We start from the raw sequence: 19,162 nt of genomic DNA, 5'->3' as shown, positions 1-19,162 counted from the left end.
GCAGTGCTTTACTTTGTTACTGCTCATGTCAGTGCCAGCCGCTTATCAGATATCAATAAATTAAATCGGTACCAAGCGCAAATGTCCGAAATGCCGACGATGCTATAACAATATTCGTTCTGAAATGATCCCGCACTAAAAGAATTTTGTCCCTACCCCCACCCCCCTTAAACAAACTCATCGAATTTACATTCACCTCAAAATCAACCCTGGACGAATTTACATTCACCTCAAAATCAACCCTGGACGGCTCAAATCCGGATTTCCGGAATAATCCGGAAAATTGACACCCCTGTAGACACATTTCACCCATACAATACTCTTCTACAATAAGGGACTATCAGTGGAAGCGACTTGAAAAACATCAGAAATTGATCTACAAGCGACTTTGTCTGAGATTACCTGATGTTTACCTTTTTTATGGATTAACCCTTTTGTCCAGTCAGACAAAAGAATGATTGTTTAACAGATTTATAGGGGGAATAACATGTACTAGATTCTTGATGGAAGAAATAGTTTATGATTTCAGTTCTAAGTACACATTATTAGCTTTCTGTCTGTAAATTGTTTATTTGAATAAAAAATTATAAGATATCTTTTTGGCCCTCTTAATAACTAAAGTCAGTAAGGCCAGTGTATTTCTGAATAAAATATGCATTAAACACCATGTTCACAATAGGAAAGTGTGAATTTCATATTTCAGTTCCTTGTCTGTGAATTACTTTAACTTACTGTGTTGCATTTCTTTTAGAAATCCTCGTTTTTACTCAACACTACTCTTTACTTGTATTTTTTACTTTTATATGTTTTACCTAGAAATCCTCACTTACACACAAAATACTGTGTTCATTAGAATTTCTTATATTAATTTATATCACCATTATGTTGTTTTAAATTTTTTGTTGTACAGTTTTAAATGTTTTATAGAATATATTTTATGTTTTCATTTTGTTATCAGTTTATGTTGTTTCAACTTACAGTTCACATTCCAAAATATATTTTAATTAATTGTCTTTGATGTTTTTTTTCTCCTTAAAATTAAATATGTATTAAAGTGTAAATTACTTCCTTTCCAGGAAGTTTCAACAGCAAACAATAACTAACCAAGCAAAAAATTTAACAGCGAGTTTGCAAGTTTTCCAGAAAATATGCAACAGAGATAACATGTTTTACCATGAACATTTCAAACACAAAGCCAAAAGTTTACAAAAAAAAGTTGTTCTTGAAAAAGTTGCTTGCTTGCTGTTAAAATGTTGTTTATTTCCTAGCTTTAATAACATAAAAAAATCATGCCAACAATATGCCATCAATAGTCTTTCGTATACCACATATTTCAAATCGATTGAGAATCGTAAATACAAACAAAAAGTATAAAGCTTAAAACACAAAAAGGCGCCAATATCATCTTTATTACCTTACATTCACTATACATTTACTGATTGATAGATCTATTGTCACACAATCTGAAATCCAAACAAGAAATGTGTTTGTCAGAAACACTATGTCCCCTTCTGCGCCGCTTTGACTTTTTTTGTGGACCTTTGACCTTGAAGGATGACCTTGACCTTCCACCACTCAAAATGTGCAGCTCCATGAGATACACGTGCATGCCAAATATGAAGTTGCTATCTTCAATATTGCAAAAGTTATGGCAAAGGTTAAAGTTTGACCAAACCAACAGACGTACAGACCAACAGACAGGGCAAAAACAATATGTCCCCCACTATAGTGATGGGGGACATAAAAATACTTCTAGATAAAGAGATGACAATCTGTTTAGGCCATCTATATGTTCACTATCAAGAGAACCTGTTGATTTAAAGTTTTACAACACTATTTGTGGTGTCCACATGCATATAAGTTATACGTAAAAAATGACAATTGGTGCCGTGATCAGGAAATGGTGCCGTGACCAGCATATGTGTTGGACTTGGGTAGTGCACGCCCACTCATGTAAGGTGTCAGCTGCACTAGTCTTCTTCTGTTGCTAGGCCTCCAAACACCTCCATGGGAACAGACTGCCGCTGGACCTCTGTAAAAAGGAGAATTAGGCCTCGTTCTGGGAAAACTGGGCTTAATGCACGAGTACAGGCTAATCAAGGACGACACTTCGCTTTTATGGAATGTTTAAAGATAGTCTTTTCTTAACGCAAGTCAAGGCAGAAAGTGTCATCCCTTATTAGCCTGTGCGGACTGCAAAGGCTAATCTAGGATGAGACTTTATTCACATGCATTAAGCCCAGTTTTCAAATAACAGGGCACAATTTATGGCATGTTACAGAACAGGGTTTATTTAGAAAATAAACTTAAAAATGCATCAAAAGGCTAAGACAATTGTTATCAGTGGTGTGATTTTTAGATCCACTGGCCAGAGGCCAGCGGGACTTATGTCATGGTCCTGTGTCCGCCGTGCATGCATTAACTTTTTCTTTAAACATCTTCTTCTCCTAAACTACAAGTCTAATTCTGAAAAAACTTCTCACAAATGTTCCTGGGGTGAACCTTTTCCACATTTGTTCAAATTATGCCCCTGGGGTCAAATTTGACCCCACCCCGGGGGTCAATAAAATGAACATATACTTATATAAAGCCTATTTTGTGCAAACTTTAAAATCTTCTTGTCCATAACCATTGGGTCTAGTGCTACTACATTTGGTATGTAGTGACATTTAATAGTTCTCTACTTTGTTTGTTGAAATTATGCCCCTGGGGTCAAATTTGACCCTGCCCCGGGGGTCACAAAAATGAACATATGCTTATATAAGGCCTATTTTGTGAAAACTTTAAAAATCTTCTTGTCCATAACCGTAGGGCATAGGGCTACCAAATTTAGTATGTAGTGACATCTAATAGTCCTCTACCAAGTTTGTTCAAATTAAGCCCTTGGGATCAAATTTGACCGTTCCCCAGGGGTCACAAAATTGAACATATTTTTATTATCCCCCGCCATAGGCGGAGGGATATTGTTTTGGCGTTGTCCGTCTGTCCTTCCGTCCGTCCGTCTTTCCCTCCGGAGCCATATCTTGGAAGTGCTTTGGCAGATTTCATTGAAACTTGGTATGAGTATTTATAATTTTTATATATGGATAAGAGGATGATGCACGCTAAATGGCATTGTACATCATCTGTTAATAACAGAGTTATGGCCCTTTGTATCTTGAAACAAGAGACCCATGAGGGCCTGAATCGCTCTACTGGCTGGAATCAATAGGACTCAAGCCCTTGATAGTATGAACAATCTGAGTAAGTTTTAAATAAACAGACCCAAAATGGGAAATTTATCGCATAAACAAGAAGAAACGTAAAATTTAAACTTTAAATGGCTCCTTTTCAACAATAAGTTGGACAAATTTTCTTCACTCTCAATGGGGTTCTGGCCCTTGATGATATAAAACATCCGTTGAAGTTTCAAAAGGATAGAACTTTATATGTAAACAAACAAGAAATGTGTTTGTCGGAAACACTATGTCCCCTTCTGCGCCGCTTTGAATTTTTTGTGTTGACCTTTGACCTTGAAGGATGACCTTGACCTTTCACCACTCAAAATGTGCAGCTCCATGAAATACACATGCATGCCAAATATGAAGTTTCTATCTTCAATATTGCAACAGTTATGGCAAAATGTTAAAGATTTTCATTATTTTCTCAAATTCAAGGGGTGATATTTCTGGACTTATAACTCCGATATTGCTCATTTTCAATAGGGTTTGACTCATCATTCAGATAAAGACACTGTGCAAGTTGAAAAATGATTGGATGAAAACTGTGGACTTTATTGCGTAAACAAGCCTTATTTCACAATTTTCTCACATTCAAGGGGAGATAATTCTGGACTTTTTACTCTGATGTAACCCATTTTCAATAGGGTTCGAGTCCTCATTAATATAAAGACACTGAACAAGTTTGAAAAGAATCAGATGAAAACTGTGGACTTTATCGCGTAATCAAGAAAAAGTCTAACGCACGCACGGACGACGGAAACCACACCATGACATAAGCTCTTCAGGCCTTCCGCCAGTTGAGCTAAAAATGATTTGTGTGTGTGTCCGGAGCCATATCTTGAAAGTGCTCTGGCCGATTAGATTGCAACTTGGTATGAGTATATATATGGATAAGAGGATGATGCACGCAAAATGGCATTGTGCACCATCTGTTAAAAACGGAGTTATGGCCCTTTGTATCTTGAAAAAATGATTTTTTGAGTGTCAAATATAACACTTTTGTGTCCAGAAGCATATTGGCGGGGGATATCAATTCAACGAATTTGCTTGTATTGGGCCTATTTTGTGCATACTTTAAAATTCTTCTTGTCCATAACCATTGGGCCTATTTCTACCAAATTTGGTATGTATTAAAATCATTAAGTTCTCAAATTTGACCCTGCCCCGGGGGTCACAAAAATGAACATACGCTTAAATAAGGCCTATTTTGTGCAAACTTTAAAAATTCTTCTTCTCCATAACAGTATGGCATAGGGCTTCCAAATTTGGTATGTAGTGACATCTTATACCGGTAGTCCTGTACCAAGTTTGTTCAAATTAAGCCCCTGGGATCTAATTTTACCGTTCCCCAGGGGTCACAAAATTGAACATATGCTTATATTGGGCCTATTTTGTGCAAACTTTAAAATCTTCTTGTCCATCACCATTGGGCCTAGGGCTACCAAATTTGCTATGTAGTGACATCTTATGGTTGTCTACCATGATTGAATGAAGGAACTTTCATTAATCTTGTAGAACAAGCGTAGATTTGATCTTCAGCATCACAAAATATGTGAAATAGAAAGAACGACAATATCTTTTGGAGAGATAAATGTACCTACGTTATAAGCAAAGGACCTGTGCGACAATTCCCGGGCTTTTTAGTCTGTTTAGTTAACACCATAGTAACGTTTTCCATATATAAAAATGCTCACCCTTCCAACTTTAAGCCCCCAGTGGGACGAGGGATAGAAAGAGAAAGTCACATGCTTGAGTACATTTCAACCCATGCGCATTGCACTCTTTTTTTGCATAAAAAAACAGTGGAGCGATACAGGGCCATTATGGCCCTCTTGTTTGAAAACCTAGCAGGACAAATTTACCAGACCTTAGTGTGTTCACTAAACTATTAAATTCTAAATAGATCCGATTATGTTATAAACTATTTGCAGAACTCTGTATCTAGGCATTAAAAAGGAGGAAATAAGCTATAGGTTAAATCAAAGTTTATAATTAAAACTTTTACAATTATGATAAAGGCAAGCAAACAGGTTTAAACTTCAAATGAGCCTCATTCTGGGAAAACAGGGTTAAATGCATGTTCATACAGTTTCATACCAGATTAGCCTGTGCAGTCCACATAGGTTAATCAGGGATGACACTTTCCTCCTAAACTGGATTTTCATTTAGAAAAGACTTCCTTTACATAAAACAAAATCCATTACAGTGGAAAGTGTTCTCCCTGATAAGCCTGTGTGGACTAAACAGGCTAATCTGGGACGACGCTTTATGCACATGCATTAAGCCCAGTTTTCCCACAACGCGGCTAAAATGATGTCCTGTTGCTAGGCAACCTGGTAGTACCGACCTTCAACCTCCTCGTCCTCATCGGTGGAGAAGTCTTCGTCGATGTTGATCTCGTCTGGGTTGGTTGTTTTGGTCATCTCACCCAGCTCCTCGTCTGTTGTGTTGCTCCTGGAAACCAACAATGCATGCATTTTAATCCATACCACTCAGATATGATCATTATCATACCCCACCCTCAATTTTTTCTCCTTGGGTTTGCATTGATCCCAACAGAGACCGACCCCAAGGGTGATAAATCCTCGGAGTTGCACATATTAGCAGAAGATTATAAACAGCCCTTTATATTTAGCCCCTAAACATGTTCAGTAAAATATGCCAATACTAAAACTGATGGACTTGTGAGAACTGAAACAAAAGTGATCTTCTCTACTGCCCAACAGACAAAAGCAAACCAATGAACCCTGCCATCTGTGATCAGTAAAGTGGGAGTGGAGGAGGGGGGTGGGGAGGAGGGGGGTGGGGAGGGGGGTGGAGGAGGGGGATGGGGAGGGTGGTGCGGACGGGGGTAGGGAGGGGGTGGGGAGGAGGGTGGGGAGGGGGTGGGGAGGGGGGGTGGGGGTGGGGAAGGGGGTGAGGCATATCAATGATATGAGCCTCGCTCTGGGAAAACAGGGCTTAATACATGTGCATGAAGAGTCAGCCTAGATTGGCCTGTGCAGTCTGCACATGCTAATCAGGAACAAAACTTTCCGCCTTAACTTGATTTTAACTAAGAAAAGACTTTCTTTACACAAACGTATTCCATATAAGGGACAAAATTGTCACAAAACCAGGTTTTCATTGTGAAAAAAAATCTGATTAAGGGAGACAACTGAAACTGAACTTTTGAAATGAACAAACAAAATAAACCCCCTTTGTAAGTTTGTTTCAAAATAAATCTATTTTAAGTTGTGGTGACCTTGACATTGGAGATATTGACGTGATTCTTTCGTGTGACACACCGTCCCATGATGGTGAACAAATGTGCCAAATAATTGTAAAATCTCACAATGAATGACATAGTTATGGCCCAGACAAGCTCATTTATTGCCAATTTTGACCTTTGAACTCAAAGTGTGACCTTGACCTTGGAGATATCGACGTAATTATTTCGCGCGACACACCCTCCAATGATGGTGAACAAATGTGCCAAATGATTTTAAAATATGATAATGAACGACATAGTTATGGCCCGGACAAGCTTGTTCCGCCCGCTAGCCCGCCAGCCCGCCAGCCAGCCAGCCAGCCAGCCCGCCCGCATTCGCCAATCTAATAACCAGTTTTTTCCTTCGGAAAACCTGGTTAAAAAGCGTAAAGTGTCATCCCTGATAAGCCTGTGATAACTGCACAGGCTAATCTGGGATGACACTTCATGCACATGCATTAAGCCCTGTTTTCCATTAAAGACGCTTCCTTTAAAAAAAAATCATATTACACGGAAAAGCTGAAAGTGTCGTCCCTGATTAGCCTGTGCAAACTGCACAGGCTTATCTGGGATGACAATCCACACATTCATTAAGCCCAGTCGTCCTAGAACAATGCTCATTTAAATGCTCCTGGAAATAACAATGCATGTATTCAACCCTTTACAAATTAGATAAGCACTTTGACCCATTTGTAGTCCCTCAGAGAATCAAATAAAAGTTAAGACCTTTCGACTTAGAGACTGATGAGCAGAAAAATACATAAAACCTGAACAGACTGTGAGTTACTAGCAGGCTGCTTGCAGGCTGTTCTGGTATTATGCTGGTTGCATAAAGCCATTTTAACTTTGCTTCTAAGCGAGAAAAGGTTAATGCAAAGATACTGGCACTTTTGATACGTAAGAACTATTGGAAACCATCTCTTTAAACTCCTCGTTTGAAATGAGGCCCTTTTTTTCAATAACTGGTAACTATGAAAGGTAAACCGTTCAACCTTGACCTTACTGGTAGTCACCTCACCTTACTCTTGCAACACATTGTCTCACATAGGTGAGTGGTTGAGTGGTGCTCACATACAAGGGCCTCCAAAATCAGATGGCTAGAGAGGACTTGTTACTGCCTACTTCTACAGTATATCACTGATAATTACACTGCTTTCAGCTTGTTGTGCTCACATACAAGGGCCTCCAAAATCAGATGGAATTCTAGAGAGGACTTGTTACTGCCTACTTCTACAGTATATCACTGATAATTACACTGCTTTCAGCTTATTGTGCTCACATACAAGGGCCTCCAAAATCAGATGGACTTCTTGAGAGGACTTGTTACTGCCTACTTCTACAGTATATCACTGATAATTACACTGCTTTCAGCTTATTGTGCTCACATACAAGGGCCTCCAAATCAGATGGAATTCTAGAGAGGACTTGTTACTGCCTACTTCTACAGTATATCACTGATAATTACGCTGCTTTCAGCTTATTGTGCTCACATACAAGGGCCTCCAAAATCAGATTGAATTCTTGAGAGGACTTGTTACTGCCTACTTCTACAGTATATCACTGATAATTACACTGCTTTCAGCTTATTGTGCTCATATACAAGGGCCTCCAAAATCAGACGAACTTCATGAGAGGACTTGTTACTGCCTACTTCTACAGTATATCACTGATAATTACACTGCTTTCAGCTTGTTGTGCATAACAAGTAGGGATGGCAAAATTATTCGAATATTCGAATATTCGATTGAATGGTCAGCATTCGAATAATAAAAATGATATTCACAAATTCGCATTTTTTATTCAAACGTAATTTCACCAATATTTAATGACCTGCGAACCGCTTACTAAAAAGCAACCGAAACCACCTGGGAGTAACATGTTTGACGTGACGTTCTTCGTGTCAAACTGATAACGCGGCCCGTAGCGGTGTTGATTGCGCAATGCAATATACACGCTCTAAGAAAGGCCCCGACTGTTGTTTGCCAATAGGGTGCCAATTAACGGTTTCAATTGACTGGCGAATATTAATTAAGTTTTGTGATCACAGTATGTACAGCCATTTAAATGTGTGAATTACTCAAATCGCGCAATGCAATATACTTACTATATGAAAGGGCCCGAACTGTTGTTTGTCAATTAGGTACCAATTAAGGGCTTCACATTACTTGCGAATAATAATTTAGTTTTTGTGATCACAGTTTGAACAGACATTTAAATAATGTGAATTACTCAAAAGTAACAGATGATATAAACTAAACAATCATCAAGGAATCATAATTCAAATCTGAAAATGCCCCCAGCCCCTTCTGCAGTATGGAATACTTTACACGGTCTGTGGATAAGAAGACCGCAAAGTGTAATGTGTGTAAACTTAGTTTTACATATGCGCGGTGTGCTACAAATCTGTGGAATCATAAAAAAATAAAATTCTATGACACGATGTTTTCCATTCTATTTGTGCCCGATCACAGTATCGGTCATAGTATTAATCGACAGCGATACAATTTTTCGATAGCAACGTTAATAAACAGCCTCGTATTTAGCAAACGGATATAACTTACAAACCAATGGAAATTAACACATAACAAGGTAAAATCATGCGAATATTCGAATATTCGATTGAATGAATTTGCGAACATTCGAATACCGATATTGGTATTCGATGCCATCCCTAATAACAAGCCATCCTTTTACCATTAAATTGTCACTTATTTATGTCCTGAAGGCTTTTTTAAAAGACAGCCAACTTTGTGAATAAAATATTAAATTGTACAATATCCATATCTGCTGGCATCTTATTACAATTTACATATCACAGAAAACATTCTGCTTATTTTGGCAAGCTTGACAAACTTGAATAAATCAAGGAATACAATTTGCTGAACGAATGAACGACCGAGAGAGGCACTTGAAAATTGGATGTAAGCAGAGACGCTTTGTAATGGGGAATAAACATTAACATATTCTTGAAGTTCCGCAATGTCATTACCAAAACCGATTGTTATCATACCCCTACCCACAATTTTTTTCCTCTGAATCGCATCGATCGCAAGTGACCCAAGGGATGAAAAATCTGCAGGGATTAACAGCCATATATATTTAGCACTGACACATTAAAAAAAAATAGGTGAATATTAAAATTGTACAAATTTGAAACAGTAGTGGTCTTCTCTACTGCCTGACAAATTCAACCTACCATTTTTATCAGTGGAAGAGAGGGAGGGGGGCATAACTATGATATGAGCCTTGTTCCGGAAAAAGGGGCTTAATACATACGCCTAGTATCGTCCCAGACAAGCCAGCGCAGACTGCACCGGCTAATATGGGACACACTTTATGCAAATCTATTAAGCCCAGTTTTCCCAGAGCTCAGCTCATAAATGGTAATACCTGACAAATAAGATGCCCTTGTCTGGTTTTGACTGGTCTTTCATGGCCTCCTCAGCCAGTTGTCGAGCCTTCTCTTCCAGTTTTCTCATCTCATCTGACACGTCTGGAGCATCTCCTGAATTATGAGTAGATATTTTTTAACATGACTTTGTATGAAAATTGTAAAAAAAAGCAATTCTAAATTTGGAATTCATTCAAATAAGGGAAAAATCTTCTGAACATGATCTGGTATGAAAATGATAACACACAAAAGCAACAACTTATTCTTTGTACATTTAGCTTTGTCAGGAAAGACTGTAGTGAAGTATGCTAAGTGGTAAATCTACAACTGTTATAAGATAACGTATTTTGCACTATTTATACAGAGAAATTTTACCATATAAAAACATGAGTAAACTAGAAATGGCGCGGCAGAGGCCGACGCGTATCCCCACGCCACATGTTTGATCCAGGGGCGCCCCAGGGTTGGTAATGGGGACATAAGAGAAGTTCAGTAACAATTAGAAGTGAATCGGTGTAGAAATGAAGAAATTATAGTAAAAGGCAATTTTGGGTGGGTGTGGCCTATGTGGTCGGGGTGCCCCAGGGTTGGTTATGGGGCCATGCATAGTTGAGATTGACCGTACTGTCATAAGAGAAGTTCAGTATCAATAAGAAGTGAATCGGTGTAGAAATGAAGAAGTTATAGTAAAAGGCAATTTTGCGTGGGTGTGGCCTATGTGGGCGAGGTGCCCCAGGGTTGGTAATGGGGCAATGCATAGTTGAGATTGACTGTATTGTCATAAGAGTTCAGTATCAATTAGAAGTGAATCGGTGTAATAATGAAGAAATTATAGTAAAACGCAATTTAGGGTGGGTGTGGCCTATGTGGGCAGGGTGCCCCAGGGTTGGTTATGGGGCCATGCATAGTTGAGATTGATCGTATTGTCATTAAGAGAGGTTCAGTATCAATTTGAAGTGAATCTGTGTAGAAATGAAGAAATTATAGTAAAAGGCAATTTTGTGTGGGTATGGTCTATGTGGGTGGGGCGCCCCAGGGTTGGTAATGGGGTCATGCATAGTTGAGATTGACCATATTGTCATATTAAGAGAGGTTCAGTATCAATTTGAAGTAAATTGGTGTAGAAATGAAGAAGCTTATGTTAAATAGCCTAAACAAGAGCACCGCATAACGGGTGCCACGCTTGGCTGCGAAAGCTTGTAAGATTATTTTTTTTTTTAAAGGTCACAGTGACCTTGACCTTTGACCTAGTGACCCAAAAATGGGTGTGGCGTGTAGAACTCATCAAGGTGCATCTACATATGAAGTTTCAAAGTTGTAGGTTTAAGGACTTTGATTTTAGAGCCAATGTTAAAAACCTTAACAAACCTTGACACGGGCGGCGGACAGGACGAGCTGGCTATGACAATACCTCAGGTTTTCTCCGAAAACAGCCGAGCAAAAAAAATAAGTGAAAATCTCTGACCCGGCCCCATCCCAACCCCCATAATTTTTGACCCAGGGGTCAGATCAAAATTCCAAATAGTGCAGGGTCGCACATATGCTCATAGCTACCATGTGTGTAAGTTTCAAGGTTCTAGTGCTTATAGTGTAGGAGGAGATAGTGGCCAGGACGGACAGACAGCGGAGATAACCACAATATCCCCACGCTTTAAAAAAGCGTGGGGATAATGAAATGTATGCAGGTATGAAGTAAAGAGGTCAACATTGTACTTTATCTGTTAGCATATACATTAAATCACAAATATAACCTTGGTAACATATCATCACAAATATTACCTTGGTAACATTACATTATGAATACACTGCGTATAACCTTGGTGTCATTACAAAAACAAGATGTGTTTGTGAAACACAATGTCCCCTTATATGACGTTTGACCTTGAAGGATGACCTTGACTTTGACCCTTCACCACTCAAAATGTGCAGCTCCATGAGATACACATGCATTTCAAATATAAAATTGCTAGCTTCAATATTGCAGAAGTGACATTACATGAGCAATTTTGACCCATATATTTGACCTTGAAGGATGACCTTGACCTTGACCTTTCACCACTCAAAATGTGCAGCTCCATGAGATACACATGCATGCCAAATATCAAGTTGCTATCTTCAATATTGCAAAAGTATTCATAAAATAAGCGATTTGGGCCACATATATTTGACCTCTGACCTTGAAGGATGACCTTGACCTTGACCTTTCACCACTCAAAATGTGCAGCTCCATGAGATACACATGCATGCCAAATATCAAAATGCTATCTTCAATATTGCAAAAGTATTCATAAAATAAGCGATTTGGACCACATATATTTGACCTCTGACCTTGAAGGATGACCTTGACCTTTCACCACTCAAAATGTGCAGCTCCATGAGATACACATGCATGCCAAATATCAAGTTGCTATCTTCAATATTGCAAAAGTATTCATAAAATGAGCGATTTTGGCGACATATATTTGACCTCTGACCTTGAAGGATGACCTTGACCTTTCACCACTCAAAATGTGCAGCTCCATTAGATACACATGCATGCCAAATATCAAGTTGCTATATTCAATATAGCAAAAGTTATTGCAAAATGTTAAAATTGGCGCAAACAGACCAACCAACCAACAGACCAACCAACCAACCAACAGACAGGGCAAAAACAATATGTCCCCCACTACTATAGTGGGGGACATAAAAATATTACCATTAATGGTTACATTACATCACAAATATAACCTTGTTTACATAACATTAAAAATATTACCTTTGCTATATTACATAGGTTACATTACATCATAAATATTATTATATCACAAATATTACCTTGGTTACGTTACATCATAAATATTACCTTGGTTACATTATATCACACATATTACCTTGGTTACGTTACATCATAAATATTAACATGGTCTTGTTCCATCATAAATATAACCTTGGTTACGTTACATCATAAATATTACCTTGGTTATGTTACATTATATTTCCTTGGTTATGTCATCATAAATATTACCTTGGTTATGTTACATCATAATATTACCTTGGTTATGTTACATCATAAATATAACCTTGGTTATGTTACATCATAAATATTTCCTTGGTTATGTTACATCATAAGTATAACCTTGGTTATGTTACATCATAAATATAACCTTGGTTATGTTACATCATAAATATAACCTTGGTTTGGTTACATCATAAATATTACCTTGGTTATGTTACATCATAAATATTCCCTTGGTTACGTTACATCATAAATATTACCTTAGTTACGTTTAATCATAAATATTACATTGGTTACGTGAAATCATAAATATTACCTTGGTTACATTACATTACAAACATTACCTTGGTTTTCCTTGGATGAAGCCACTGCCAACATCTGGGCAGACATGAAATTGACCTGCACAAACAAACATGGGCAAGTAAGCTATTGACCTGCACAAACAAACATGGGCAAGTAAGCTATTTTTAATGCACATGAACATAAAAGGTTTTAAAACAACAACAACATTTTCAAAACTTTTAAATGAAACATGCATGTCTCACTGTTTCTAATACTTGGAAATGGAAATTAACATGTTTAAATTAAATTTACATTTAGCTAGTGATGTACATTGAATGCCAAAGGCTTATTGAAACGCTTTATGTCTGTTTCCTGGGTAGAACCAGTACTTGGTGTCTTTTGGGGAGATCTAAAGAACGCTCCCACGGTGGGAACCCAACCCTCCCAGTCGCTTGACAAACACCATATCCACACGCCAAGGAGACCTTCTTACCTGTGTGTTGTACATAGCCTGCACACTTCTCTTGATGCGTAACATCTCACGAACGGTGTCTTCATTGCCGTGTTTGATCTCAAAGTCTTTCCACGTCTGCCAAAAGTTTGCTGTAGACTGAACGATAGGGAAGAAATACATGGAAATATTTTATTTGATTCATCCATGTAGTAAAGAGACACTTAATTTTTTCATCCTAATTTTAAGTGTTTACTATTTATCAAGTTATCTTGACATTGAAAAAGAACTTCATATAAAAGGCTGAACAATCACACCTGTTGATATGCTGCAGTGAAAGACACTGATCAACTGGTAGGTTAGGAAACAAATAACGGCTTGTTGTCCAGGCTTTTTATCAGCGAAGGAGAAGTCACTAGCGATGTTTTTTTTTCTCGGACAGAAAGATTTTGCCAACAATTTTATACCTGGTATTAAAAGGACCACACTCCCTTTGGTAGCATCATTTTGAACAATTGGTATAGTCCAGACTTGGGCAATTGCTATATACTTATTATTAAAACAAGAAGGCAAGAGGCCCACGTTCACTCACCTGAGACTTCAATCAACTGAACTGCTCTCAACAACTTTTGGGATGTTTCGGAAACCATTTTCAAACTTTGCCAAAATATCAACTAGTTAACAAAGTTGTACTAGAGCCATAGCCATATGAGGAAAAATGCCCCGCCCAATGGCGGCCATATTTTTCAACGAACCAAACCATTTTAAAATGGCCAACCTAGCATTAGAACAAATGTTCTGACCAAGTTTCATAAAGATTCGACCATAAATGTGACTTCTACAGCGTACTAGGGTTTACTATAGCCATATAAGGAAAAATGCCCCGACCCTGGCAGCCATGTTTTTCAACTGACACAAACCATTTTCAAACTCATCCAAGATATCAGTGGGACAAATCCTCTGACCAAGTTGCATGAGGATCGGAAATAAATGTGGCCTCTACAATGTAAACAAGGTTTCACTAAAGCCATATAAGGAAAAATGGCCCGACCAATAGTGGCCCGACCAATGGTGGCCATGTTTTTTAATCAACCGGAACAAGAAATCATTAGAACAAATCTTCTGACCAACTTTCATGAAGACCAACTTTCATGAAGATCTTACAATAAATGTGGCATCCAGAGTATTAACAAGGAAAATGTTGACAAAGCTTAATGGACAAAAAGCGATCACAAAAGCTGAACATGAGCATGCTCAGGTGAGCTAAAAATACACATATCTATGTGACAAACAATTCTGTTCTGTTTTTACTTACCCTGGGGTCACAGATCTGTGAACAGTGGGCATACACGGCTCTGGCACGGTCAATCTCGCCCAGCTTCCTCTCCAGGTCGGCAAAACGCAGACACATCTCCCTGCAACCACAAACAAAGACGTTACATTAGAACAAAACACAGGCACATCTCCCTGCAACCACAAACATAGACGTTACATCAGACATGTGAAGCACTGGAGGGGCTTACTGAAGGCATGGACTTGTGACCTAGTTTTTGATCCATGTTAGAACTTGGCCTAGACATCATCTAGATATAACTTCTGACCAAGTTTGGTGAAGATTTGATGAAAACAACTTGAATTAGACAGCGGACTCTTAATACGGACCGACCAACAAGATCATACCTATATACTCCCCTAAACTTTGTTTGTAGGGGTTTAACAATTTAGTGTAGGGTAATTGTTTTAATGCATTGCCATTCTCCTCATTGATATCTATACACCAATGCAGTTTCATATTGAAATCTTTGAGCATATCTGAGACATAGCCCTTAAAGTTACACAATACAAAAACAACAAAGGGCAATAACTCTTTTTTTTAGAAAGTGTAGGGTCATGGTTCTTGTGCATGACACTTTTCGTCATTGATATGAATACACTCATGAAGTTTTGTGTTGAAGTCTTGTATTGTTTGTGAGATATAGCCCTGAAAAGTTACATCATAAAAAATAAACAAAGGGAAATAACTCTTATTTAAGAAAGTGTAGGCTCATGTGAATGGCACTTCTCCTCTATACACCCATGAAATTTCATGTTGATATCTTATAGTTCTGAGATAAAGCAATTAAAAGTTTTTGACAGACTGACAGTTTGGCGTAACAAAGAATCGACAGACTGACAGTTTGGCGTAACAAAGAATCCAACAAATAAGAGATGTGTTTGTCAGAAACACAATGCCCCCTATTGCGCCACTTTAAAATAAAATTTCAATATATCATTTGACAGGTTTAGAAATTATCTCCCTTTTATTACTTCCCTTGGATTGTACTTTTTTGACTTTTGACCTTGAAGGATGACCTTGACCTTTCACCACTCAAAATGTGAAGCTCCATGAGATACACATGCGTGCCAAATATCAAGATGCTATGTTCAATATTGCAAAAGTTATGGCCAATGCTAAAGTTTTCGGACTGACTGACGGACGGACAGACGGACAGACAGTTCAAATTCTATATGCCACCCTACTGGCGGCATATTAAAGTATATTGTTCACAAGGGACTGGTATGGTATATTCCTCACTGTGCTTGATCATTGGTTAGAACCTCGAAGGCTACCTTAGTCTTAATGAAGCCCCTGATAATGCACATCAAAGACAAAATGCATTAAGGAGGAACTACATGTAAGGATCCAGCACAAAAAATAACCTGCATAACAGACTTCTAATTCTTTTCCCTTACCGTGCTTGGTCATTGGTTAGAACCTCGATGGCCTTCTCGTAGATCGGCCTCGTGTATGTCACTCCGTACAACTCTGCGGCTCTCTTTATGTACACATTAAACATCTGTGAAAAGACAATATGAATTGATGTCATTTTTCATTAGAGGCTTGCTATGGGCAAACAAGGCTAAATGCATGGGCGTAAAGTGTTGACCAACTGGGAAAACAAGGCTAAATGCATGGGCGTAAAGTGTTGACCAACTGGGAAAACAAGGCTAAATGCATGGGCGTAAAGTGTTGACCAACTGGGAAAACAAGGCTAAATGCATGGGCGTAAAGTGTTGACCAACTGGGAAAACAAGGCTAAATGCATGGGCGTAAAGTGTTGACCAACTGGGAAAACAAGGCTAAATGCATGGGCGTAAAGTGTTGACCAACTGGGAAAACAAGGCTAAATGCATGGGCGTAAAGTGTTGACCAACTGGGAAAACAAGGCTAAATGCATGGGCGTAAAGTGTTGACCAACTGGGAAAACAAGGCTAAATGCATGGGCGTAAAGTGTTGACTAACTGGGAAAACAAGGCTAAATGCATGGGCGTAAATTGTTGACCAACTGGGAAAACAAGGCTAAATGCATGGGCGTAAAGTGTTGACCAACTGGGAAAACAAGGCTAAACGCATGGGCATAAAGTGTTGACCAACTGGGAAAATAAGGCTAAATGCATGGGCGTAAAGTGTTGACCAACTGGGAAAACAAGGCTAAATGCATGGGCGTAAAGTGTTGACCAACTGGGAAAACAAGGCTAAATGCATGGGCGTAAAGTGTTGACCAACTGGGAAAACAAGGCTAAATGCATGGGCATAAAGTGTTGACCAACTGGGAAAACAAGGCTAAATGCATGGGCGTAAAGTGTTGACCAACTGGGAAAACAAGGCTAAATGCATGGGCATAAAGTGTTGACCAACTGGGAAAACAAGGCTAAATGCATGGGCGTAAAGTGTTGACCAACTGGGAAAACAAGGCTAAATGCATGGGCGTAAAGTGTTGACCAACTGGGAAAACAAGGCTAAATGCATGGGCGTAAAGTGTTGACCCAGATTAGCCTGAAAGGTAAGCACAGGCTAATCAGGGACGAAAATTTCTGCCTATACTGGATTTTGGCTAAGAAGAGATTTCTTTAAAACGAAACATTCCATAAAATCGAAAGTGTCATCCCCGAATAGCCTGTATGGACTGCACAAGATTATCTTGCATGACACTTTACCCACAAGTATTCAACCACTTTTTCAAGAGCCAGGCTATGTGAAACAAAACCTAACCTGTTTGTATGCTCTGATTTTGGATACTAAAAATACATGATAGCTATATAACAAGAAACATGTCAATGATGCACATGTTAGACATAGCAACAAACAACAATGTCACAAAATGAGTACAATATATGTACTGAACAAATATCTAGTTTTTTCAGCAACACAAACTGTTCATTGTGTGTGACCCACTGCCTTATAATGATTACAATGACTCTTTTTTTCTGAAGTAACTCCTTTGACCTTGAGTTGTGTCCTTGACCTTTAACCTTGAATTGTGTCTTTGACCTCGGACCTTGAATTGTGTCCTTGAACTTTGACACAGAAGCATGCAAGTTGTATGCAAAACCTTAGCTGGTCACAAGGACAAATCCATTCTAAATTAAAAGTAACAATGTGTAAAGAAACATCTAAACTGACAGACAGACGTAATCTCCATATTGCCATCTGTCCATGTTTCAAGCTTCATGAAAAAATATGAAGAACTTAAGTTATCGCAGGATCCAGAAAAGTGTGACAGACTCACAGACACAGAGAGTGCAAACCATAAGTCCCCTCCGGTTTCACTGGTAGGGGACTTATAATTTATATAGTTGGGCTTATGGATTTTATTATCTGTTTTAATGAAAGCATAATGATTCAGGCAAGTGGTTTAAATATATAATTGTGAAGACTTCAGATAACCTTTTACTTACAATTGTTAACTACCATGAAGAGATCAGATATCCTGCCTTGGTAACAATTGGTAACTACCATGAGGAAATAAAATAACCTTTTGATTAATAGTGTAGGTAAGATAACCTATTGGTTACAATGGGATACTGACCTCATACTGCTCCTCCGGTAACACAGCTTGTGTAGCTCTATCATACACTGCCATAGCGTGCCGTGCCAACCCAAAATCCTCTTCGAGCTTGGCATACAGCAGATAGATGGCTGCAAATAAACAAGATTCAATTCTTGATATTCTTATACATTTTCAACGGTATTTCTATCAGATCACACACAGAGTTCATTCAACCATTTCATACTTTTTCTTTGGCAAGCTGGTTATTTTAAACCTTTTAATTTTAGTTCGATTGCATCGAAAGCCTAAGGCTTATTTAAAACACTCTCAAGTCCATTCTCTGGGACTAGAACCAGTACATGGTGTCTAAAGGAGAGATCCATAGAACGCTCCCCCAGTGGGGATCTAACCTGAACTCCAGGTCGCTAGGCGGACACCATATCAACTATACCACTGCAATGATAGCTGTTGATACCTACCGCAAGCTGCTTAACCACCACTACTTATGCCAGTAACTGACAACTTCCCTCCAAGGTAATTATAATTATAATTGCTTTAGAAACACTATATGACCAATCCTCGTGTAAGCTACATGTACATTTAACCAGAAATGCGCAAGCGTCCCAAAATATTGCCAGTGCAATTAACTCCACCCACACAGCACATGGTGATCACATGGCCTAGTGGTTTTGGCATCCGTGTAGCAATTGGGAAGTCATCCGTTCAAACCCCAAAGTTTGAGTGTGCTTTAGATCTCC

General features: G+C 38.6%; 1 protein-coding gene across 1 annotated transcript in view; it reads right to left on the bottom strand.

The window, feature by feature from the left end:
* Positions 1 to 1,395: 1,395 nt before the first annotated feature.
* The window catches only part of LOC127837783 (pre-mRNA-splicing factor SYF1-like), a 52,080-nt gene continuing 34,313 nt past the window's right edge, over positions 1,396 to 19,162 (bottom strand). The window contains exons 17-24 of the mRNA XM_052365159.1: positions 18,444 to 18,553; positions 16,327 to 16,430; positions 14,909 to 15,008; positions 13,636 to 13,752; positions 13,205 to 13,259; positions 9,862 to 9,976; positions 5,569 to 5,675; positions 1,396 to 2,032 (exon numbers count right to left, since the gene is read on the bottom strand). Of these exons, the coding sequence (XP_052221119.1) occupies positions 1,971 to 2,032; positions 5,569 to 5,675; positions 9,862 to 9,976; positions 13,205 to 13,259; positions 13,636 to 13,752; positions 14,909 to 15,008; positions 16,327 to 16,430; positions 18,444 to 18,553 (770 nt within the window). The 3' untranslated portion in view covers positions 1,396 to 1,970. The remainder of the gene's footprint in view (positions 2,033 to 5,568; positions 5,676 to 9,861; positions 9,977 to 13,204; positions 13,260 to 13,635; positions 13,753 to 14,908; positions 15,009 to 16,326; positions 16,431 to 18,443; positions 18,554 to 19,162) is intronic.

This window comes from Dreissena polymorpha, chromosome 7 (assembly GCF_020536995.1).
Source record: "Dreissena polymorpha isolate Duluth1 chromosome 7, UMN_Dpol_1.0, whole genome shotgun sequence".
Classification (NCBI taxonomy): domain Eukaryota; kingdom Metazoa; phylum Mollusca; class Bivalvia; order Myida; family Dreissenidae; genus Dreissena; species Dreissena polymorpha.
The sequence above is the reverse complement of the archived record's forward strand: the minus strand, read 5'-3'. Positions and strand labels throughout refer to the sequence as shown.